The sequence below is a fragment of the Anas platyrhynchos genome, chromosome 34 (genome assembly GCF_047663525.1).
Source record: "Anas platyrhynchos isolate ZD024472 breed Pekin duck chromosome 34, IASCAAS_PekinDuck_T2T, whole genome shotgun sequence".
Taxonomy (NCBI): Eukaryota; Metazoa; Chordata; class Aves; order Anseriformes; family Anatidae; genus Anas; species Anas platyrhynchos.
Window position 1 is genome coordinate 2,211,386 of NC_092622.1, and position 24,652 is coordinate 2,236,037.

Below are 24,652 nucleotides of genomic sequence, written 5' to 3' on the forward strand. Positions count from 1 at the left end.
GAGCATCAGGGGGCTGAGGAATTAATCCCTGCACCTGGTTTGTGATGGGAATGATGGAATTACTCATCTCCCAGGACTCCATCCACCCACGAACCTCTCCCTGCTCACCCCCTGGCTCCAGCTGTGCTGACCTGCACAGGAGGTGGCCTCAGCCTCCCCTTCCCCACTGGTTTTACTGGTTTCCTCTAACTGGTGTCCCTAACCCAGCCCTGGAAGGGAGATCCCTTCCCTCGATTCACCCTGGTGCTGTTTTGGGGTGCAGGGGGATGAGCAAACCCCATAAATCTGGCTGCTGTGTTCGTGCCTGGTGCTTTCGAGATTTATCACTTAGAGCATTTTTCCCTTCCTTTTTTGAAGGTTTTGTGTTATTATTTTATTTTTTTCCCCCTTTATACGAGGTATTCTCAACCCAGAGAGTTTGAGATTTGACCCTAAACCCTGAATGGCCCCAAAAGAGGGGAAGGGCAGGGGTTAGACCGCAGCCAACACCGTGGGCGAGAGGAAAAAACACCGCGCACAGCCACTTGACTTTCCACCAAAAGTTTTTTTTTTTTTTTATATCAACTTGATGTTAAAAAATACAGACTTGTTTTACAAGAATAGCACCATTTGTGTTGTATTATACATTAGCACTCCTGCTGGTGATACACAGGGGGGGAGGGAAGGGGCTCTGGGGGGGGGGGGGGGGAATTCGTGATACCTGCATTTGCCAGATCCCTTTGGCGGGGAGGGGCCGTCGTACATGCCAGTTAGATTCCCACCTCCACCCGACCTAAAAAATAGGCCTTCCAGGAAGGCAATAAATAAATAAGCCCGTGGTTTTATGTCGCAGTCTGCCCCGTGACGGCGCTGGAGGGAGGCGGTGGTCCCAAGCGCGAGGACCGAGGGTCGTGCCAGCCATTCAGTGCAGAAGTCGTTGGAGTGATTGGGAAGGACGGGTCCTTGGGGTGGGATTGGTTTTCTTTTACTGTATTGGGCTGGATTTCTTTTTTTTTTAAAAAAAAACAAAAAAACAACAAACCAAAACAACCAACGAACAAACACACAAATAAAACAATCCTTTTTTACAAGAAGCAGACGGGGCCGATATCCACGCCAAACTCCTGCTCGGCGCCACCAATGTCCATAGGTGCAATATCTACAATGGGCAGGCGCGAGGTCTTCTGCGACCGGTACTCGATGACTGTCTTGCCCCATTTGCCAGTGTGTTTCTGGGGACAGAACGAGAAGCAGGGATGCCATCAGCTGCTCCGGGGCCATCCGAACCACCGGGGGTCCGACCGCAGCCCCCCGCCCCCCCAGCTCCATCCCCACCGCCTTACCGTGCAGCCGTCCTCCAGGACGCTGTAGGTGAACCTGCTGTTGCCCTCGGCCCTGATCTCCACGTCGTTGGAGCCCTGGATGAGGAGGGCTTTCTTCAGGTTGCCCGTCTCCTCGTCCATGTAGGCGATGCTGTTCTTGCAGTGGTAGGTGACGTTTTGGGAGCCCTCGGTGGACAGCAGGCGGAGGAAGGTCAGCTGGATGCTGGCGGTGGTGGGGGAAAGGCTCTCATCGCCGTAGCTGAACTGCAAGGGAGAGGAAAAAGAGGTTAAAACCCACGGGGATCATCACGGCGGGTTATTTCCAGCCACCCCTGGGAAGGGACCGCCGAGGTTTGTGCTCCCAGATGGCTGCAAAATCTTTGCCAAAACAAAACAAACAAAAAAAAACCAAAAAAAAACACAAAAAAAACAAAAACAAAAAAACAAAAAAAAAAGAAAAACACAACAAAACTTTGACTTGTGGAGCCAAATTGACCCAATTCCACACATTCATCCTAACCCAGCTGCTCCTTCCTCCAACAGCCCTAACCCACCACATCCACCGAGACCACCCCAAGGAGGGCGTCCCGCGTGGAATTCACCCCCCCCCCCCCCCCAGGCAGGCCCCCCGCTTACGTGGAAGCCGCCGTTGATGGTCTCTGCGAACCAGACGTGCTTCTTGTCTTTGGCCTTGCTGCTCCACCAGTTCTTCCTGGGGATGCTGCTGGGGGTCGGGTAGACGCAGGTCTCGCCCGTCTCCATGTTGCAGAAAACCTTGATGGCATCCAGGGTGCAGCCCTGGTTGGGGTCGATCCAGTAGTCTCCTGCAGCAGGGGGGGCACAAATGGCTCGCTAAGGGGGCTCGGGGGGGTCGGGGCGAGGAACCCCAAGGCTGCTTTTGGGGAGGAAAGCAGGGAGAGGGGGTAGGCCGCGGTGCCTCGTACCGCTCTTCCAGTCAGGGTGGCAGAGCTTGATGTCGCGGCAGGTCCTGGCCGGGTTCTTTTTGGAGCCCTCGGGGCTGCGGATGCTCTCGATTTGGTTGTTGAGGGATTTGAGGGTGGCGTCCACCTCCACGTCGTGCTGCCGCAGCCCGCCGGCGGCCTCGTCCGCCCGCATGTAGCGGATGGGGTCGGGGCCTTTCTCCGTCTGACCCAAACCGGCGAAAGCTGACATGTCGATACCGGTGCCGGGAGGGCCGGGGGGACCGGGGGGGCCGGGATTTCCAGGAGGACCCTATGGGAGGAACAAGAAACCATCGTGAGGGGCTGCTCCGCCAGCCGGACCCCACGCCCGGCCTCCTGATGCCAAATCTCACCGCAGGGCCGGGTTCGCCGCTCCGTCCGCGGGGGCCGGGGGGGCCGATGGGGCCGGGCATGCCGTTGGAGCCGTCTTTGCCGGAGGGGCCGACGGGGCCGGGGGGACCCTAGGAGAGAGCCCCGAATTCGGGGGGTCAGGTCGGTGCAGGAGTAAAGGGAAGGGTGTGGAGCTGTGAGCTCTTGGTGGGGGTTTGAGGCTGGAGGTGCCCGGGGGGGGTGTCAGGAGCTCCTTGGGCTCTCGCCACCCCAAATGGCACCGTCAGGACTTACTCTGGGGCCAGAGGGACCAGCAGGACCAGCAGCGCCTTGGTCTCCAGAAGGACCCTGTGGAAGAAGCGAGGGGGGGCGGCTGCAGCAGGCTCAGCCCCAGCAAAGCCTCCGGGTGGGCTCGGGGGTCCCTCGGTGGCCGCAGAGACCCCCAAAGGAGCCGCATCCTGCGGCTGGGCTCAGCGCTGAGACCCCAAAACCAACTTACGGGGGGGCCGGGAAGACCCTGCAGTCCGGTGAAGCCGCGGTGGCCCTTCAGCCCTCTCTCTCCAGCCTCTCCAGTCTCACCTTTGTCACCACGAGGCCCTTGGGGACCCTGGGAGCGGGGAAGGGGCCGCGTCAGGCTCGGGGTGGCAGACCCCTGCCCAAAGCACCCAGGACCCCATGTTTCACACACGGGATGTGCCAGCGGGCGCAGCACCACTCACCGGCATGCCTCGAGCGCCAGCAGGACCGGAGGGACCCATGGGCCCTTGTGCACCCTGCGGGGAGAAAAGGGGGAGTCAAAAGGAGCCGGGACGGGGGTCGTGCCAAGAGGTGCCAGCACCCCGAAACACCCACAGCCTCGGGGCTGGGATTTTGGGGGTTTGGGGGGTGTCGGAACCAGCCCCAGGCACCACGCTCCTGTTCCCAGCCCTGCTGGCATCTGTGACAGTGAAAAAAAAAGTCTGAATGGGGCTTAATGACAGCTTTAAATACGCTCAGCCGGAGCATGGAAGGAGCCCTGCAGATGCCCCCGCAGATTTTGCCTGCTCACAGCTCCCCCCGCTTGCTCTGAGGGGGCTCTGGGCACTGATCGCTCCTCGGGAAGATGCTCAGGAAGATGCAAACAGCTCCCGAGGCACCGCTGAATTAGCAGCAGCCGCTAACGGCACCGCCTGGCTCTCCCAATTACTCCGAGCAGCTAATTGCTCCCGGGGAGCTGCTGTCATTTGCTTGCTTAATCTGTGCATGGGGTGGCTACCAGCTCCCATACTGAGACCCTAAACCCAAGGAGCCCTGGCACTCACCGTCTCGCCTCTGTCTCCTTGTTTGCCGGTGGGACCAACGGGGCCGGGAGCGCCGGGGGCACCGGGAGCGCCGGGGGCACCCACGGGGCCGGTCTCGCCACGATCGCCCTGCGTGCAGACAGAGGGGTGCTCAGATCCGTGCCAAACTTGGGGCTTTTTGGGGCACCGGGGTAGCCCACAGCAAACTCACCTTCACGCCAGCTGCGCCGTCTCTGCCTGGGGGGCCGTCAGCACCGGGGTTGCCCTGGGAGGAGAAGAGGAGAAATTAGCACCCTGGGATGAGCACCAAGTCACCTTTCAAGGCAAAAAAATGCTGGTGGAAAGGTGCCCGAGAGCTCCAGGAGCTGAGTTATGCCTGGGGTGCTCAGCGATGCCCGGTGCAGCCGTGGCTGGAGGCACCGATCCACTTCCCCATTTTTTTTCCCCAAGGAGGGGTTCGCCTACCTCGCGCCCAGGCTCGCCAGCAGGACCTGTGAGACCGGGGGGACCCACGGGGCCGGGGGGGCCTCGGTCGCCCGCGGAGCCGGGTGCTCCTTGCTTTCCGGGTTCGCCCTAAACGAGGGGAAAAAAAGCGCGTGAACGGGAGAGACCCCAGGGCAGCCTTCACCCCCCGAACAGATTTATTTTGAGGCTCTCAGACCCTGTTGCATCCACCCAGCCCCGGTATTTCCCCGTCCCTTCTTCAGGGCTTGCACCAGCGGCTCCTGGTGGGGAGAAGCCGGCCCTGCACAACCCCACCCAGCACCCAGACACGGAGACCCCAGGGTGCTCGGGCAGCACCGAGGGGGCTGGAGGCCCTGAGACGTGCCCGGGGTGCTGCAGCCCCCGCGTTTCACCCCCCAGTGAGGATTCACAGCCCCCAAATTTGACTCACCGATGGCCCTGGCAGCCCGGGGAAGCCTCTCTCACCGCGCTGTCCGGGCAGACCGACGATGCCGCGCTGTCCTGCCAAGCCTTGGGGACCAGGGGGACCGTCGGGACCCTGTGGGGAGGCAGAGGGGGGGGCTCAGACCCGGTGGGATGGCACCACGCAGCCGGGGGAGCACGGAGAGAGGCGTCCCCCCCCCTCCAAAAAGCTCACCGCAGGGCCGTCCTCTCCAGGTTCGCCTTTTTCGCCAGGGGGGCCAGCAGGGCCTTGGAGCCCGGGGTCTCCGGCACGGCCCGGGGGACCGGCGTCACCACGAGCACCCTTGGGACCGTCTTTGCCAGCAGAGCCAGGGGGGCCGGGGGGGCCTGGGTTACCCTGCGGGGGAGGAAAACAAGGTTGGTGCAAACAGAGGAGGCTTCTCCACCTTCATCGCCACATCCCGGTGCTGCTCGGGGTCTGGCTCTGCTCCCGAGCCTCAAAACCCTGAGAAAAATCCCTTTTTAGGGGCTGAGGAATGGCCACGAGCAGCCTGGAGTCCCAGAGCCCCCACAGGGATGCGCCGTCCCCTCCGCCTGGCAGGGGGCAGGAGGCACCCAAACCCTGGGTGGGGGCGACCCCAGACACCCCCCCACTCACATTAGGGCCGGGTGGTCCCACGCGGCCGGCGGCTCCGGGGAATCCGGTGGCTCCCTGGGGAAGGAGAGGAGAAAGGTGGCTGAGATGTGACATCCCGGGGCTGCCCATTCCCCAGCCCCCTGCCCACCCCCCCGATACTCACGGGGGGACCCTGAGCACCGCGGGCTCCTTTGGGACCAGTTACACCAGTGGGACCCTGGGAAGGAGAGAAAAGAGAGTTGGAAACGCTCCTGGGGGGCTGTGATGCCTGCAGCGGGGCCGTGTCGAGGCCATGCCCCAAATTTCGTGGCACGGGGTCTGCCCCAAATTTCGTGGTGTTGTACCCACCTGGGGGCCGGGTGCGCCCGAGGGACCTTGGGGACCGGGAGCGCCGGCGTCACCCTTCTGCCCGGGCTCTCCTTGCTCGCCTTTGGCACCGGGTTGTCCGTCGGCACCCTGCACCGGGGGGGTGGAAAGTGGCCACCGTGAGCGGGGAGAGGATGCTGGATGCGTGCCGGGGGGGGGGACAGGGCTAAATACTCACCGGGGGGCCGGCAAATCCAGCAGGGCCGGGGGCACCGGGCTCGCCACGCTCGCCCTATTTGGGACAGATTCCGGGGTTAAGGGTGGGGACGGGGGGAGCGCGGCCAGCGGGGTCACCGCCAGCACCCCTGGGGGCTGTGGGTGTTGCACTTACGGGGGCACCGCGGGCACCGGCAGCGCCAGATGGACCGGGGGGGCCGGATTCACCCTGGAAAAGAGAGGATGGAGAGGTGGGGGCGTTGGTGGCATCTCCCCGGGGAGCACCGTGGGGGCGGCTCGGTGCAGCCGTGGGGCTGGCCGGGCTCTCACCTTCTCGCCGTTGGGGCCAGCGGGGCCGGGGGGGCCGATGGGACCGGTCAGACCCTACAGGAGAGAGAAAAATGAGGACGTGGCCCCCCCACCAGCACCCTCGGGTGGCCGCTCTCACCGTGTCCCCGTCCCACTTACGCGTGCGCCGTCCTTCCCTGGAGCTCCCTCGGGACCCTTCTCACCGACGTCTCCCTGCGGGGCGAGACGGAGGTGCCGTGAGCCGAGCCCCAACACCTTTGGGGACACCCCCGGGGACACCCCCGGGGTCACCCCCGGGACGTGTCACCTACCCGGTCACCCTTGGGGCCGGCGATGCCAGCTGCTCCTCTCTCTCCGGGCATTCCCTGAAGTCCTGGGGGTCCCTGGGCGCCGTTGGGGCCGGCCGGGCCGGTTGCACCCTAGAGCGGAGCAGAATTGGGGTCATCGGGGTGCTCACGGCGGCACGGATCCGTGGGGGGGACACCGAGCCCCCTCCCAGCGGGTCCCCTCCTCACTCACCTTGGGTCCGTCGGTGCCTGGCGTGCCGGGGAGCCCGCGGGGACCCTGCAGCCCTTGTGCGCCGGGGGAGCCGCGCTCACCGGGGAAGCCGCGTTCGCCCTGGCATGGGGGGGGGACAGGGTTAAAAAAAGGCCACGGTGGGGGTCATGGGGTCCTCGGTAAGGACGTCAGAGGGCAGAGCATCCATCCTGGGGGGGGACTGGGGTGTACTGGGAGGACTGGGGATGCGCTGCGGTGAGGCTGAGCCACCGGGACTGGAGGAGCATTGGGTGGGGGAGGACGGATTCTGCCCGTTCCCCCCCCCAGACCCCCCCCCAAGGGACAGGGAGAGGGGTCCCGTCCCCAATCCAGGAGCGGTACTTACTCTGGGACCGACGAGACCGGGGGCACCGGCTTCTCCGGGAACACCCTGCGGGGATGGGGGAAGAGCCGGGGGTCAGCACTGGGGGGGTCGGGGGGTGCTGAGCCCCCCATGCGCAGCCGGGGGGGCGATGGGGAGGAAGGAAGGTGGGAGGGGGTCTCACCTGGTCTCCGGGTTTGCCGCTCTCTCCGGGGGGACCTGGTGGCCCGGGCAGCCCCTGGGGGGGGAAGAAGTGGGGTTAGGGGGGGTGTCCACGAGCATCACCCCCACCCCAGCACCCTGACCCCCCCCCCGTGTGCCCCCACTCACCTGGAAGCCGGAGGGACCGGGGGCTCCTTGCTCTCCTCTCTCACCAGCGGGACCCTAGGGAAGGACGGCGGTGATGACCCCAAAACCCCCCCAGGGTTTCAGACGGGGGGGGGGGCTTCACAGCCCTTCGCCCACCCCAAAATTTGGGGGAAAACCAAAATCACAGCGAGGCGTGGGGCAAAATCCCTGCACCCCAACCCCGGGGGTCTCGCCCACCCCAGATCCCCAGCATGTGGGGGGGGCGCCCAGATCTGGGGAGGGGGGGGGGGGGGCTACGACCCCCAGCCCCGTATTTCAGGCAGGTTTTGTCCCCAAAATAAGACGCTGGTGACACTCACGGCAGGTCCGGGGGGGCCGGCAGCTCCCGTCTCACCATCCTTGCCAGGAAGACCCTGCGGAGGAGACCCCCCCCCACAAGCTCAGCTCCGTCCCGTGCCTCAGTTTCCCCACCTGGGGGCTGTTTCAGACGAAGAAGCCCCCAGGAGAGGTTTTGGGGAGGGGGGGGCAGCAAAACCAACTCACCCGCAGCCCCGGGGCACCGGGCAGCCCTTTTTCTCCAGCTTTTCCAGGCTCACCCTAAAAGGGAGGAGTGGGGGGTGGTGATGGGGGGGGCTTGGTCTTTGCAACCCCATTTTTTTGGGGGGCAGAAAACACCAGAAAATGCCCCAAAACTTACGTTAGCGCCTTTGGGACCGGGGAAACCCATCACGCCAGGCTGCCCGCGGGCACCCTGAGGGCCGGGGGGGCCGGGGCGACCGTCCTCGCCGGGAGAGCCCTGTGGGGAGGGGGGGACGTCAGTGTGGGGTCACGGCATCCCCCCCCCACCCTAAACCTGGAGACCCCCGCCCCGTGAAGCATCACTTACGGTGGGGCCGACTTTGCCTTGAGGTCCAGCATCGCCGGGGCGGCCGGTGAGACCCTGGGGAAGCAAAATTGGGGGGGCTGCAGCGGGTGGTGCCTGGGCGGGGGGGACACCGAGCACCCCATCCCACCCGGACACAGTGGGGAAAGCTGCCGGGGTGGGGATGGGGCTCACCTGGGGGGCACAGGGGGCTGCGGACCCCCCCCAAAGAGCAGCTTCGGTGACCCCAAATGCTTCCCGGCTAAGCCCCCAGTGTTTTAGGGAGCCCCAAGGCGCATCGTGGCAAACCCCAAAGAGCCCCGTGACTAATCCCAAATGCACCCAACCTCACCCCAAAGAGCACCTTAACCCCAAACGCACCTTAACTAGCCCCGAGGTGCATCTTAACCAGCCCCAAACAGCGCCTTAACCAACCCCAAAGAGCACCTCAACCAACCCCAAAGAGCACCTCAACCAACCCCAAAAGCATCTCAGCTAACCCCAAAGGGCATCCCAACAGGAGCTGAACCAACCCTACCGAGCACCTTAATGCCCAAGAGCGTCTTGGATAACCCCAAGTGCTCCTGTGAACCAACCCCAAAGGCACTTTAAGCAACCCCAAATGCTCTTTAACCAACCCAAAAGGTCCTGAACTATCCCCAAATGTTTCTTAACCAACCCCAAACGCCCCTTCATCAGCCCAAATGCACTTTAACCAACCAAAATGCACTTTAACCAACCCCAAATGCCCCTTAACCAACCCCAAATTCCCTATAACCAACCCCAAATGCCCTGTGACCAGCCCCAAATGCCCCTTAACCAATCCCAAATTCCCTGTGACCAACCCCAAATGCCCCTTAATCAGCCCAAATGGACGTTAACTAACCCAAATGCCCCTTAACCAACCCCAAATGCCCCTTAACCAACCCTAAATGCCCTTTACCCAACCCAAATGCCCCTTAACCAACCCAAATACCCCTTAACCAACCCCAAATACCCCTTAACCAACCCCAAATGCCCCTTAACCAACCCCAAATGGATGTTAACTAACCCAAATGCCCCTTTTCCCAACCCAAATGCCCCTTAACCAACCCCAAATTCCCTTTACCCAACCCCAAAGCTCCTGACCCCCCCCGAGAAGCCTCCTTGCAACCCCCCCACCACCCCCCTAACCCCTCCATCCCCCTGCCCCATCCGCGTCCCCCCATACACCAGGAACAGCCCCAGCCCATGCCCCCCCCCCCCCCATAGCCGCCCCCACCCCAGGGGGGGTTCAGGATGCGCCCCCCCCCATCTCTTACCCTTGCTCCGGGCAGCCCGGGCTCTCCGGGACGCCCGGGGTCACCGGTGGCACCCTTGGGACCGGCGAGGCCAGCGGGGCCGCGTTCACCCGGAGCACCCTGTGTGGGGTTGGGGGGGGGGCACAGGGTGAGATTTGGGATCGCAGGGGGTGGGCAACACCCCCAGGACCCCCCCCCCCCACCCCATAACCCCGACGTCCCACCTTGGGTCCAGCCAGCCCGTCTTGCCCGGGGAAGCCGCGGTTGCCGGGAGCACCCTATGGAAAAAGGAGAGGAATTAAGGTAAGGTGAGGGTTTTTTTTTTTTGGGGGTGGGGGGGGGGCAGCGTCTCGCCGAGGGGTGGGGGCCACGCACCCTTTCTCCGGGGGGGCCCACGGGGCCGGCAGCACCGGGTTCCCCACGGGCTCCTCTCTTGCCTTCCTCCCCAGCCGGCCCGGGGGCACCTTGGGGTCCTGCGGGGCCCTAAGGAAAAGGAGCAAAACGGGTCAAAAAAGCAGCAATTTGGGACGGGAAAAGGGTTGGGGGGGGACAACCCGTGGACCCCCCCATTCCCCAAACCCCCGACCCGTGTGTCACGACGGCGCCGGGGCTCAGCGGCCCCCCGGCGGGGATCCGGCCCCGCGCATTGAGGCTGCTTAATGAAGCGACGGGGGAATGTCCCCGGCCCCCGGGGACGAGGGGGGGGCACGGCGCAAAACACAGCCCCTATTGTTCCCCCCCCCCCTTTATGGGAGAAGGGGGGGGGGGAACGCTGCCCCTCGAGGGGCCTCGTTAGGGGAAGAGGCTCGTTAGCCGAGCCGGGTGGCTCGCCGCAGCGGGGTCTCCAGCGGGGTGGGGGCTGGATTTTTGTGTGTGTCCCCCCCCCCCCAAAAAAACCCCAAATCTCACCGTCTCGCCCTTGGGTCCTTGCTCGCCTTTGAAGCCCGCGATGCCGGGTTCGCCCTGGGGAGAGAGAGGGTGGGGGGCGACGGGGGGGCTCGGTGCTGTTCCCATTGGGGGTCCTGTCCCCGTCCCTGTCCCTGTCCCCATCTGCATCCCCATCTCCATCCCTGTCCCCCCCCCCCCATCCCTGACCCCATTCCCATCCCAATCTGCATCCCTGGCCCCGTCCCCTTTCCTGTCCCCTTCCCCGTCCCTGGCCCCATCCCCACCCCCTCTCCACCTTTGTCCCCACCCCATCTGTCCCCCACCCCATCCCCACCTGCACCCCCGTCTCCATCCCTATTCCTGTCCCCACCCTAATCGGTGTCCCCGTCCCTGTCCCCATGTCCTGAGCCCTGTCCCCCACCCCAGCCCCGTCCCCATTTCCTGTCCCCAGTCCTCATTCCTGACCCCAACCTCAACCCCTCATCCTCATCCCTGTGCCTGTCCCCATTGTAAACCCTGTCCCCATTGTCATCCCTGTCCCCATCCCTTTCCTCCCCCCCGTGCTCATCCTCTTACCTTGCCCCTGTACCCACCCCCATCCCCATCCCATTCCCACCCCCTCCCCATTTCCATCCCAGTTTCCATCCCCAATCCCATTCCCAATCCCATTCCCACCCCATTTCCATCCTATCCCCATCCCATTCCCACCCCCTCCCCATTTCCACCCCATCCCCGTCCCCATCCCCGTCCCCCCCCTCTGGGGACCACATTCGGGTCCCCTGGGGGCGACCCGAGGGTGTTTGGGGGGGGTCAGGGAGCACCCAAAAGTGGGTCCAAGAATGGGGACATATCCCAAAAAAGGGGGAGGAGCCTGGGGCGGAGTGGGCGGGGCCATCTGAAAGTGGGCGGGGGCTTTTTTGGAAATGGGCGGGGCCACAGCCAGGTCCCTCTCGGGGGGCTCTGGGGGGGTCAGGGGGGGGCTCTTACCGTCTGTCCCTTGGGTCCCAGCGGGCCGGTGGCACCTTGGGGTCCGGGGGGGCCGCGGGGGCCGGGGAATCCTGGAGCGCCCGCAATGCCCGGGGCACCCTGCGGGCAGCCGGTGACCGTCATGGGGGGGGCGGGGGGGGGACACGGCACGGTGCCATGCGCCCCCACGTCCCCAGGAACCTGCGTCCCTGCGTCCACCAGCGCGGCCCCCAGCATCTCGTGTGTCCCCCCCACCCCGTGTCCTCCAGGATCCCACAACAGCCATCCCACACCCCCAGTGTCTCCATATCTCCCAGTGTCCCCATACCACCCAGCACCCCATGCCCCGCAGTGTCCCCATATCCCTCAATGTCCCCACACCCCCCAGTATCCCCATATCTCCCAGTTTCCCCATATCTCCCAGTATCCCCATGCCTCCAGTATTCCAGTATCCCCATGTCCCCCAGTGTCCCCATGCCCCCCAGTGTCCCCATGCTCCCCAGTGTCCCCATATCTCCCAGTATCCCAGTATCTCCCAGTATCCCAGTATCTCCCAGTATCCCCATGCCACCCAGCACCCCATGCGCCCCAGTGTCCCCATATCTCCCAGTATCCCCACATCCCCCAGTGTCCCCATGCCCCCTAATGTCCCCACACCCCCCAATGTCCCCATATCCCAAAATGTCCCCATGCCCCCCAGTGTCCCCACGCCCCCCAGCACCCCACATACACCTCCACACCCCCCACAACCCCCCCATCACCCCCCAGCCCCCTCCCACACCCCCCCGTCCCCCTCATCCCGATGACCCCAACGTCCCCACGTGTCCCCCCCTGTCCCCGTCCCCGTCCCCCACTCACCGCCGAGCCCTTGGCTCCGGGGATGCCGTCGGTGCCGGGGTTGCCCTACGGGACGGAGCAGTGAGCGCCCCCCCCGTGCCTCAGTTTCCCCACCTCGAGCAGAGCCCCCCCACCCCCCCGTGTGTGCCCCCAGCCCCACAGCTCCCAGGCTGCAGGTGGGGGCACACGGGGGGGTCAAGCCACAAAGGAGGGGGGGGGAAAAGTGTCCCCAAAATCCCCTGGGGGTACTTACAGGGGCGCCAGCGGGGCCGGGGGAGCCGGGGGTGCCGGATTCGCCGCGGGGACCTTGGGCACCCTCAGGACCTCGTGCGCCGGTGGGACCTGCTTCACCCTGCGGGGGGGGGGACAGGGACACAGGGGGGGGCACAGGGGTGAGGGGGGGGGATTTGGGGCGGCCGTGCCTCAGTTTTCCCCCTCCCTTTCCCTCCCCGCACCCCCCCTGCGCTCAGCCCTTACCTTCGAGCCGGGGGCGCCGGGGAAGCCGGGGGCTCCGCCGGGCCAACGGGTCCCTGGGGGGGGGGAGAAAAGTGTGGGGGGGGCTGCCCCTATTGGGGGGGGGCACCCAAGGGACCCCAAAGGGATTTGGGGTCCGGTGGGGGGGGGGCCAAAAAGCCCTGTACTTACGGGGGGGCCGGCAGGGCCGGGGAGACCGTCGTTGCCACGAGCACCCTGGGGGGAGACGGCAGCGGGGGGTCACGGGGGGGGGGGTTCAGGGCACCCCACGCCCCCCCCCCGCAGCCCCCTGCCCCACTGGGGGGGTGGGGGGGTTACCGGGGGGGTCTCGCACTCACCGCAGCACCGGAGGGGCCGGGACGTCCTCGCTCTCCTGGCAGCCCGCGGGGACCCTGGGGGGGGGGCACACGGCGTCAGGTTGGGTTTATTGGGGGGGGGGGGGGGGGCACACAAACAACCCCCCCTCCACCCTCCCCACCTCCCCCGTGCCTCAGTTTCCCCGTGTCCCAGCCCCGATGCTCACCATGGGGCCGGGGGAGCCGTTCTCGCCGGGGGAGCCGGATTCGCCCTGTGGGGGGGGGAAAAGAAAATGAGCCTGGGGGGGGCAAAAAAAAAAAAGGGGGGGGGGCACACCCCGAGGCCGTGGGGGTCGCGCTCACCTTGGCTCCGGGGGCTCCTGCCTCGCCTTTGGCACCATCCAAGCCGGGGTAACCCTGGGGGGGGGGGGTCAAGAAGAAGGTTGAGGGGGGGTCACACAAAAGGGGGGCACCCAAAGTGCCATTTTTTTTGGGGGGGGGCACTCACCCGGTGTCCTTTCACTCCGGGCAGACCAGGGGTCCCGGGGAAGCCGCGAGCACCCTATGGGGAGGAGGAGGGTTGGGGGCATAAAAAAAAAAAGGGGGGGGGGGGATAAAAAAAATAAAGGGGGGGGAATAAAAAAAATAAAAGGGGGGGCATAAAAAAAAAGGGGGGGGGGCGCTGAGCCCGGATCCATCCTGGTGCTGCCTCACCTGGGGGCCGGGGGGCCACGCTCGCCGGATTTGCCGGGTTTGCCTGTCTCGCCCTGCGAGATTAATTAAAAAAAATTAAAAAGTTTGGCACAAGGGGGGGGGGCACAAAGGGGGGGGCACTGGTGCACCGAGCTGCCCGTGCTCAGTGTGGGGGGGACACTCACGTCGTCACCGGGTTTCCCAGGAGGTCCCGGAGGTCCCCGGGGACCCATCGGACCCTAAAAGAGGCAGAGAGGAGGGGGTGAGTGGGGGGGGGAATTTTTTTTTTGTGGGGGGGGGGCTGGCACGTCCCCAAAGCGGGGCACAAAGGGGTGCGGGGGGGGGACACTCACAGCAGCGCCGGGTTCGCCAGGCTCGCCGGGATTGCCTTGAAATCCTTGGGGACCCTGTGGGGGGGGGGACAGAGGGGGTGGCATCAGGAGGGGGGGGCGGTGGAGCAGCCACCCAGAGCCCCCACCCCTCCCCAGATATTTTGGGGGGGGGGGGTTCGGGTACTTACGGGAGCGCCGGTGGGGCCGGGGGGGCCGCGGGGTCCCATGGGTCCCTGTGGGGAGAGACAACGAGCACCGGTGTTATTGGGGGGGGGGGGGGGCGACCACCATCGCCCCCCTCCCTGCCTGATGAAGCAGGGGGTGCCCCCCCCCAAAAAAAAAAAAAAGGGTGGTCCCACAGTGGGGTCTGCGGGGATGAGACCCCCCAGAGGTGCGGGGGGAGGCGTTTTTGGGGGTCCGCTGTTTTTTGGGGGGACGCCCTTTGTTTATTTAATTGGGGGGGGTCTGGTTTGTATTTTTTTTTTGGTGGGGGGGCTGTTTTTTTTTGGGGGGGGGGGCTTACCATGGGTCCCTGCATGACGCCCATCTGTGCGCCGCCAGCCTTCTCGTCGAAGCCGCCCGCCATCTGAGCCGCGAAGTTCTGTAAAATTTGGGGGGGGGGGGGGCTGAGCAACGCCGCTGGCCCCAAAAACGGCCCTTTTCACCCCAAAATCCCCACCCTCCACATACTCACCCCACCGAGTCCAGGGGGGCCGGGAGGTCCGGGGGGGCCGGGGGGGCCAGGGTTGCCGGGGGTCCCAGGTTCTCCATCCCTGCCGCGGGGGCAGGAGCACCCTGGAGGGGGGGACACATAAAAAAAGCCCCTTGGTACCCCAAAAAGTGCACGGGGCTTCTCTGCAGCACCCATGGGTGCAGGTGGGGGGGGGGATTTTTTATCCCCCCCCCCATATTTTGGGGGTGCGCTCACCTTCTCCCCTTTCTCGCCGCGGTCCCCTCGCTGTCCCTGCTCGCCTGCCGGGCCCTGTGGAGGTGGGGGGGGGTCAGTTTGTCCCCGTGCACCCCCCCACACACAAAATGTGCCCCCCCCCCTCCCCAAATTCCTGCCCCCCTCCCACAAATATTCCAGCAATGCGCCCAACGCGTTCCCACCTGCGGTCCCGGAGGCCCTCGGGGTCCTACAACCTGCGGGGGGGGGGGAGAGAGAGACAAGGGTGGGGTGAGGGGGGAGCACGTGGGGACCCCAAATCCCCCCCCCCACGATGACAGAGCCCCCCTCATTTTGGGGGATTTCCCCCCGAAACTTACATCTTTGATATCGCCGGGTTCACCTTTCTGTCCCTGCAAGGCAAAGCAGGGGGTGAGATTGGGGGGGGGGGGGGAACCCATTGAGCCCCCCCCCAAAAAAAAAATCTCTGACCCCCTCCCCACATTGTCATGGACCCCCCCAGGAGGTGATGAAGCCCCCCAGGAGGTGACAAAACTGGATGCCCTCCCTCCTTTCTCCCATCCCCCCAAGTCATTTTGGGTGAAAATCCTTGGAAATTGGGATTATGCTGGAAGTACCGGGGGGGGGGGGACAGCCTCACCTTGGGGCCAGGTTGTCCTGTTGGAAAGGCAAAAAAATAAAGAGAAATTAGAGCAGGAAGGGGTTTTTTGGGGGAGGGGGGGTGAGTGAATCCATCTGCAGCTGGGGGGGGGGGGCGTGATGCTGGGGGGGGGCTGCGTGGCCAAACTGGGGGGCACTGGAATTTGGGGGGGGGGCTCCCCCGAAGCGGGGCGGCGAAGCACGCAGAAGCGGAGCCACACGGTTTGGGGAGTGGGGGGGCACTCAACCCTTCAACCCCCCCAATTATGGGGGGCAGGAAAGGGTTAAAAAAGGCAACTTTGGGGTTTTTGGGGTGCTGGGGGGGGGGCAGCGGGGCTTGGGGGTGCTCAGGAGTACGGGGCCATCGCCCTTCCGCAGGACCCAGGGTGGAAATGTGGTGGTTTGGGGTGAATAATCGGTGATTTGGGGGGCAGCCACAATATTGGCATTTTTGTTTCGTTTCGTTCCCCCCCCCGGGTTGAGGTTGCGGCCAAAACCCAAATTAAACAAGGGAAAAATAAAAAATCCCAAATCCCAGCCCCAGGGTCAGGGGCCGCGACCTCCCCTCGGGACACGCTTGGAGTGGGGCTTAGCAAAAACCCCAGGTGGAAAATGGGCAAAAAGGGGATAAAAAGGGCCAAAAAGAGGGAAGATGCCAAAAATGGGGCCAAAAAGGGGAAGAAGGGGAAAAAAGGCATGGAATGGTGAAAAAAGAGGCGAAACAGGTGCAAAAAGGGCCAAAAAAGGACAAAAAGGAAAAAAGTGCATATTATGAAAAAAGAGGTAAAAAGAGGTAAAAAGGGGGAAAAAGGGCAAAAAGGGGCAAAGTAGGATGAAAATGGCCAAAGAAGGATGAAGAGGGGCAAACAGGTGAAAAGGGGGAAAAAACGGGAAAAAAGAGGGCAAAAGAGGGAAAAGGGGGAGAAAAGAGGGGAAAAGGGGGGCAAAAAGTGGGCAAAGAAAAGGTAAAATTGGGCAAAGAAGAGGCTAAAAGGGGGAAAAAGGCTGAAAAAGGGGGCAAAAATGGTGAAGAGGGAGGAAAGGCAAAAGGGGAGAGAAAGGCATAAAGGGGGGCAAAAAAGACAAAAAACGGGGGAAAAAGGTCCAAAAGGGGCAAGAAAAAGACCCAAAAGGGGCAAATAAGGGCTGAAAATGGACAAATAGGGGCAAAATGGAGAAAAAGGGGTAAAAAGGGGCAAATGAAGGCCCAGAAGTGGCAAATAAAGGGCTAAAAGGGGCAAATAAAGGGCTAAAAAATGGCAAATAAAGGGCTAAAAGTGGCAAGTAAAGGCCAAAAAGGGGCAAATAAATACCCAAAAGGGGGCAAATAAAGGGCTAAAAGGGGCCAAAATACCCAAATAAATACCCAAAAGGGGCAAATAAAGGCCAAAAAGGGGCAAATAAATGCCCAAAGGTGCTAATAACGGCCCCGGAGGGGTCATTTTTTCCCTGATTTTTCCACCCGGGGGGGGTCTGGGAGGGGCCGGACCCCAGTTGCCTTTTCCCCACCGCACATCCCCATGGGGGGGGGTGTGTATGGGGTGGGGGGTATTGGGGTGGGGTGGGGGGGGCTGCCGGTGTCACACCGGGGTAATTTATTTATCAGATCGAGCAAAGGGGGGGGGGGGGGGGAAGGGACCACGGGCGGTGGCGGCGGGGGGCTCGGCGGGGCAGATGGGGCAGCACTCTCCGAAGGGGATTTCGGGGCTGGGGCAGTCCCGCAGCTCCTCGCAGACGATGTCGTCGCACAGCACGGTGCCGGTGTCGCAGACGCAGATGCGGCAGGGCTCCGGCTTCCAGACGTCCTTGTCACTGTAGCTCTGCCCGTCCTGCACGCAGCCGCCGCCGGCCTCCGCTGCAGCAGGCCGAGGAGGGGGGGACGAAATTTTGGGAGGGGGGAGGGGGGGTATGAGGTGGGGGAGGGGGGTGAGGGAGGAGGTTTTGGGGTGGGAGAGGGCACGGCATCACCCCCCGCGCCGTGGTGGCACGGGGATTTCTCCCCCCCCCTCCCCATTGTGCCTCATCCAAAATATCCAAAATTATTTGGGGGCACCGCATGCGCCCCCTTGTCCCCCCCCTCCGCATCTTGGAGGAGGAGGAGGAGGAGGAGGAGGATGAAGGCTCCCCAAGCAGCGAGGCGGCGGCGCAGCGAGGGGGGTGCCAGCCTGGTGCAAGGAAGCGGGGAAATCCCCCCCCCCCCAAATCCCAAATCCCAAATCCCAAAAACCCCGGTGGTGCTCGTGTCCCCGTGTCCCCTCCCGGACCCTCGTCCCGCTCGGTGGGACGTGGGACGGCCCCCGGTGTTCCCAGGGAGCCTGGGTGGCACCTGGATGTCCCCAAGAGGTGTCCCAGGGTCCCCAAAAGGTGCCCCCAGGGTCCCCAAAAGACATCCCGGAGTTCCTAAGGGTGCCCCAGGGTCCCCAAGAAGGACCCAGGGTCCCCAAAAGGTGCCCCAGGGTCCCCAGGCTGCAGCCAAGGTCCCCAAAAGGCACCTCAGGGTCCCCAAAAGACATCCCAGAGTCCCCAAGGGTGACCCAGGGTCCCCAAAAGACATCCCGGAGTCCCCAGGGGTGCCCCAGGGTCCCCAAGAGGCACCCGAGGGTCCCCAGGCTGCAGCCAGGGTCCCCAGAAGGTGCCCCAAGGTCCCCAAGAGGCACCCTAAGGTCCCCAGGAGGTGCCCCAGGATATTCGGGAGGAACCCCAGGAGGGACCCAGGGCGGCCAGGAGGTGCCCCAAAGACCCCAGGAGGTGCCCCAAAGTCCCCAGGAGGTGTCCCCGTGTCCCCAGGCTGCACCCCGGGGTCTCCAAAAGGTACCCCAGCGCCCCTAAAAGGTGCCCCAGGGTGACCCGGGGGTGCTCTGGGGTCCCCAAAAAGCACCCCAGGAGGTGCCCCGCTGGCCCTGGGGTGCGCCCTGGTGGCCTCGGGGACCTTGGAAAGCGCCCTGGTGGCCCCATGAGGTGCCCTGGTGGCCCCAGGGTCCCCCATGTCCCACACTGACCCCCCACGTCCCCAACAGGTCCCTGTGACCCCAACGGGACCCCGTGTCCCCAGCGGGACCCTGCTGTCCCCAGGCTGCCCCCCCCGTCCCCAAAGCTGCCCCCCCATTACCCAAGGGGTGTCCCCAGGCACCCATGGGTCCCACTTGTCCCCCCTCATGGTCCCGATGCTGTCCCCCCCCCAAAGCTGTCCCCCCACTCTCTCAGACCGCCCCCCCGTCCTCCTGTCCTTACGCCACCCCCCCGCTGTCCCAGGCTGCCCCCACCCCTACCTCGCACTTTCCCCCTTTGTCCCACGTTGTTGCCCCCCCCCTTTGTCCCACATCGTCCCCCTCTGACCCAGGCTATGCCCCCCCCCGTCCCCACACTGTCCCCCACTCTCCTTGTGCTGTCCCCCCCTGTCCCAAACTGCCCCCCCCGCCCCCCCAAACTCCCCTTCTGTCCCCCAGTGTCCCGCAATGTCCCCAGCTGCCCCCCCCAAAAAAAAATCCTCACGCTTTCCCCTTCTGTCCCAAACTGTCCCCTAACGTCCCCCGCTGCCCCCCCACTGTCCTCACACCTTCCCCATCTGCCCCACGCTGCCCCCCCCCATTATCCTGGGCTGTCCCCCCCCCCACCTCACACTCCCCCCCCGTGTGTCCCACGCCGCCCTGCTCCCTGCCACGCTGTCCCCTCGTGTCCCACGCTGTCCCCCCCGCTGTCCTCACCCCTTCCCTTCCATCCCATATCCCACAAAGCCCCCCCCATCCCATACTGTCCCCCCCATCCCACTCAGCCCCCCCCATCCTACCCTGTCCCCCTCTATCCCATACTATCCCGGTCCCCCCCATCCCACTCTGTTCCTTTCTATCCCATACTGTCCCCCCCATCCTACCCTGTCCCCAAAATCCCAAACTGTCCCCCCCATCCCACACTGTCCCCCTCTGTCCCCCCCCATCCTACCCTGTCCCCTCCATCCTACCTTGTCCCCCCCATCCCACTCAGCCCCCCCCATCCTATCCTGTCCCCCCTCTATCCCAAACTGTCCCCCCAACCCCAAACTGTCCCGTCCCCCCCATCCCACTCACGCTCCCCAATCCTACCCTGTCCCCGTCTATCCCATACTGCCCCCCCGATCCCAAACTGTCCCCCCCATCCCACACCGTCCCCTTCTGTCCTAAACTGCCCCCCCCATCCCACTCAGTCCCCCCCATCCCACTCAGCCCCCCTCTATCCCAAACCATCCCCTCCAACCCCACACTGTCCCCCCAACCCCAAACCGTCCCCCCCACCCCACCTCACCCCCCTGCACCCAATCTCACCCCCCCACCCCACTCCCCCCCACCCCCCCCCACTCACCCCACTCCATCCCTCCCTCACCCCCCGCCCCAATACGATCCCGGACGGCGGGCGGGGGTCCCCCTTTTCCCCTTTTTTCCCCCCACTTTTTGCCCCCCCCCCCCCAACTTTCTACTCACGGAGGTCCCGGTCCTGAGCGGCGGCGAGCCCGAGGAGGAGGAAGAGGAGGAGGAGGAGGAAGGCTGCGAGGCGGCCGGGCATGGCGAGGCGGCGGCGGGGGCCCCTCACCGTGCACCGGGCCGAGCAGTGCCCGCACGGCCCCCGCCGCCCCCTATAAGGCCCCGCCGAGGCCCCCCCCGGGTCCTGTAACCCGAGCCGGGGGCGGCCCCCCCCCACACAACCCCCCCCCCCCCAAGGACCCTCCTCCGGGACGGCACCGGCGGGGAGGGGAGGGGAGAGGGGAGGGGGTGAGGGGGGTAAGGGGGGGTGAGAAGGGGATTTGGGGGGGTGAGGAGGGGGTTTGGGGGGGTGAGGAGGGGGTTTGGGGGGGTAAGGGGGGGTAAAGGGGGGGTAGGGGGGTTTTGGGGGATAAAGGGGGTGTTAGGGAGGTAAAGGGGGGGTTAGGAGGGGGTTGGGGGGCTTAATGGGGGAGTTGGGGGGGTGAGGGGGGGGGGTTGGGGGAGGTGAGAGGGGGATTTGGGGGGGTAAAGGGAGGGTTGGGGGGGGTGAGGAGGGGTTTGGGGGGGTGATGGGGGCGTTGGGGGGGTTGAGGGGGGGATTTGGGGGGTGATGGGGTGCTTGGGAGGGTGAGGAGGGGGTTAGGGGGGGTTAGGGGGTGGGGAGGGGCCCCCCCCACACCGCTGGATGCCCCCCTCCTGGCTTTGGGATGAATCCTGATGGGGAGGGGGGGGTGAGACCCCCACCCCCAAGATCCCATCCTGGGAGTCTTAATGAGTTTGGACCCCCCCATCCCATCCTGGTGGTCCCCGGTAGTTTAATATCCCCCCCCCCCCCCCCAGTACAACACATCCTGGGGGTCTCGGGGAGTTCAGACCCCCCCATCCCATCCTGGGGGTCCTCCAGAGCTGATGCCCCCCCCCCATTCCCATCTCATCCCATCCTGAAGGTCCCATGGGGCTGAAATCCCCCCCCCTCCCCAAATGTCCCATCCTGGGGAGTTGAGCCCCCCCCATCCCATCCTGTCTGGGGGGCCCGGGGGCTGAGACCCCCCCCCCACTCCAGTCCCATCCCATCCTGGGGGTCCTGGGGAGCTCCCCCATCCCGGGGGGGGGCAGCTGGGGGCTTTAGCCCCCATCCTATCCTGGGGGTCCTGGAACTGGGCACAGTAGACCCCCCCCCAAAAAAAAAATAAAATCAGGAGGGACAGGACCCAGCATGACCCCCTCCAGCCCCCCCAGCCTTGAAAATGTGCCCCCCCCCAAAAAAAAAGGGGTTCAGGATGTTGGGGGGGGTCCCTGCACCCCAAGGCAGCGGTGGGGGGGCCACAGTGGGGGCTGTGCAGTGGGGGGGGGACATTTCCCAGCTCACTTCGAGCTCCAGAAGAGGGGGGGCTCAGCACACCCCCCCCCGCCACGTCTGCACCCCGGGAGGGCCCGGATGGGGACATGGGGGGGGGGGGGGGGGCCTCCTTGGTGGCCCCCCCCCAGCATCAGGTGATGCTGGGGCCGGCCCCAGGGCTTAAAAGAGTCCGGGGGGGGGCTCCCCGAACAGCCCCAGGCTGCCGAAAGGGGGTCCCCAATAAGGGGGCCCCCCCCATGGGGGTCCCCAACAAGGGGGTCCTCAATAAGGGGGTCCCTAACAAGGGGGTCCCCAATAAGGGGGGGGGTCCCCAGCCCATTTCTACGAGTGCCCCATGGAAATAAGCGTGTGGGGGTGGGTGGGTTGTGGGGGGGGGCAGATATTGGGGTACAAAGGGGGGGGGGCACCCCCAGGGCTCTGTCCCGCAGGGTCTGGGTGATGTGCACAGGGATGGGGGGGGTCCCGGGGTCTGCGGGGGGTGGGGATGGGCAGGGGGTGCTCCCCCCTGGCCTGTGGGGTGGGGAGGGTCAGGACCAGGGAGGCTGGGGCTGAGGGGGGGGGCGAGGACCGGGGAGGGAGGCTGCGGGGGGAGGCCGGTGGTGCTGGGGGGCACAGCTGGGGGCACTGCTGGGGGCACTGCTGGGGGCACTGCTGGCCTCCCCCAGCCTCCCGACCTCCCCCTCCTCCTCCCTGACCTCCCTTTTTTCCCCCGTCCTTCCCAGCCTCCCCAGCTTCCCCAGTCCTCCCCAGTCTCCCCATTCTCTCCATTCTTCCCAGTCTCCCCCAGTCCTCCCCAGTCTCCCCCAGTTCTCCCCAGCCTCCCCCAGCCTCACCCAGCTTCCCCAGTCCTCCCCATCCTCCCCCGTCCTCCCCAGCTTCCCCAGTCCCCCCAGTCTCCCCAGTCTCTCCATTCTCCCCAGCCTCCTGACCTCCCCAGCATCCCCCAGTCCCCCCCAGCCTCCCCCAGCCTCCCCCAGCCTCCCCCAGTCTCCCCAGTCTCCCCATTCTCCCCGGCCTCCTGACCTCCCCAGTCTCCCCCAGTCCTCCCCCAGCCTCCCCCAGTCCTCCCCAGTCCTCCCCAGTCCCCCCCCGTCCCCCCCAGCCTCCCCCAGCCTCCCCCATCCTCCCCCAGTCCTCCCCAGTCTCCCCAGTCTCTCCATTCTCCCCAGCCTCCTGACCTCCCCAGTCTCCCCCAGTACTCCTCCAGCCTCCCCCAGTCTCCCCCAGTCCTCCCCAGCCTCCCCAGTCCTCCCCAGTCACTCCATTCTTCCCAGTCTCCCGACCTCTCCAGCCTCCCCCATCCTCCCCAGTCTCCCCATTTTCCCCAGTCTCCCCATTCTCCCCAGTTTCCTGACCTCCCCACCCTCCCCACGTCCTCCCCGTCCTCCCCGACCCCCCCAGCCTCGGCTCTGCCCCACAGCCCCCCACCAGGCCGGGGGGGGCGGCGGACAAAGCCCCTGTGTTCCCGCTGCCGCGGCGCCCACGGCCCAAAATAAGCCCCCGGGGGGGCCTCGCCTTTTGGGGGGGGGGGGGGCTGCAAACCTTGCCCACCCCCAAAACGCTCCGCAGGCAGCGGAGACCCCCCCCCAATTTATCCACAACTCAAGGGGGGGGGGGGGGGGCAGTGATGCTCCTGCTCCATCCCAGCACGGATCCCCCCCCCGTGCCTCAGTTTCCCCAGGTGGTAACGGGGAGCGGAGGTCGCTCAGGGGAGGTTTTTTGGGGGGGTCACCACCGTGCTGTGTGTGTGTGTCCCCCCCACGGCCCCTCCAAGGAGCAGGTGGAGGAGCCCGGCCCTTGGCGGCGGCAGCACCCGGGAGCGGGGCCAGGCCCTGGCCCCGGCACCACTTTCCAGTGGATTTTAACCCAAAACCGGGACGGGGGCGCACAGCCCCGCTGCATGGGGGGCGCCCCCTCCTCGTGATGCTCCCACCTCACGGAACCTTTTTTCTTTTTCCTTTTTTCCCACCCGCAGCCCTGCACGTCTTCCCCCCCCCCCGTCGCCATTCCTATCAAGCCCGTGCTCGCCCATCTTGGGGCGATTTGCTGCTTTTTCCCCATTTCTGCGGGAGCGGAGGGCTCTGGAAAGGCAATCAGGCCGGGAAGCATCCAAGTCAGCTCAGGAATTCGAGTGGAAGGAATGAAAGCGGCCTTAACTCTGCCCGCCCCGGCTGCCACCGCCGCTGTCACCGTCACCATCGTCACCTTCATCACCATCATCACCATCATCATCATCACCATCGTCACCGTCACCGCAGGAGCCCCCTTGTTTGGGATGCTCTCGGTTTGGGGCTGTCCCCGTCCTCGTGCTGCTACCCAGGGTGATGTCCCTGTCCTGATGCCACCAGCACAGCGGGTTGTCCCCATCCTGGTGTCCCCGTGTCCCATCCCCATATCCCACCCCTGTCCCCGTGTCCCATGTCCCCGCGTCCCATCCCCGTGTCCTGCATCCCCCCGTATCCCATCCCCATGTCCCATCCTGTCCCCATGTCCCCGTGTCCCGTCCCTGTGTCTGGTGTCCCCATGTCCCATCCCCATGTCCCATCTCTTCTCCCCATCCCAGAGGATTGTCCCCAGCGCGATGCCACCACCCGTGATGAATGTCCCCGAGCTGATGCCACCACCCAGGACAAGTGTCCCCTCCACGATGTCCCCACCAGTTTTTGGCCCCATTTTGCTCACTTTGGTGATTTGGGAACAAAACTTCCATCCCTCTCCCTCCCCTTGCCCCATCGCGAGCGTTTTGTCCCAAAACACCCCAAACAGCCCCAAAACCTGCTTGGGAAAGCCAAACAGCTGCTTTCCAGCACCCCCCATCCCCAAGGAAATTGGGGGGGGGCTCAAAAGCAACCCTGGGAAATTTGGATGATGGGAGCTGGGCATCGCCCTGCCTCTGAGCCCCATTTTGGCCCAATTTTGGCCCCATTTTGGCCCTGATTCAGTCCCATTTCGGCCTCATTTCTCCCCATTTCTCACCCTGCTCATCACACCTCCCAAAATACACTCCCCCCCCCCCCCCCCCCCCGGGGGCCATCCGTAAAAATAGCCTCAAAATAGAGGGACTTCCTCGCGAGCCAGCCCGAACACACGCTTGGTTGTTTGGTTTTACGGGCAAGGAGGGGGTGACCCCCCCCCAGCGCTCTTTTTTTTTTTTTTTTTTTCCTTTAAAAAGAGCGTTTTTCAGCAGGGGTAAAAAAAAAAAAAATATAATCCACTTTTCTCCCTCGAGCGGCGCAAGTCAAACCTGGCAGCTCCCATTAACCTCAGACCTTCCCCCAAATATTTCCC

General features: G+C 64.7%; 1 protein-coding gene across 1 annotated transcript; it reads right to left on the bottom strand.

Annotated features, from left to right (window-relative positions):
• Nucleotides 1-671: 671 nt before the first annotated feature.
• On the bottom strand, nt 672-20,181 carry COL2A1 (collagen type II alpha 1 chain). The gene is given in 57 exon segments (XM_072031992.1): nt 672-1,211; nt 1,323-1,565; nt 1,938-2,125; nt 2,246-2,534; nt 2,617-2,724; nt 2,888-2,941; nt 3,093-3,200; nt 3,313-3,366; nt 3,895-4,002; nt 4,085-4,138; nt 4,339-4,446; nt 4,769-4,876; nt 4,976-5,137; nt 5,399-5,452; nt 5,541-5,594; nt 5,726-5,833; nt 5,922-5,975; nt 6,075-6,128; nt 6,230-6,283; nt 6,368-6,421; nt 6,520-6,627; nt 6,728-6,826; nt 7,092-7,136; nt 7,252-7,305; nt 7,398-7,451; nt 7,736-7,789; nt 7,920-7,973; nt 8,074-8,172; nt 8,263-8,316; nt 9,540-9,638; nt 9,743-9,796; nt 9,894-10,001; nt 10,428-10,481; nt 11,394-11,492; nt 12,231-12,275; nt 12,463-12,561; nt 12,687-12,724; nt 12,727-12,739; nt 12,855-12,899; nt 13,022-13,075; nt 13,207-13,251; nt 13,343-13,396; nt 13,488-13,541; nt 13,694-13,707; nt 13,710-13,746; nt 13,858-13,911; nt 14,026-14,079; nt 14,193-14,237; nt 14,528-14,605; nt 14,699-14,790; nt 14,793-14,799; nt 14,933-14,986; nt 15,115-15,147; nt 15,271-15,303; nt 15,552-15,568; nt 17,193-17,405; nt 20,005-20,181. Coding segments are annotated over 57 exon segments (4,458 nt in total). The 5' UTR covers nt 20,087-20,181; the 3' UTR covers nt 672-1,064.
• Between the last annotated feature and the right edge of the window lie 4,471 nt (nt 20,182-24,652).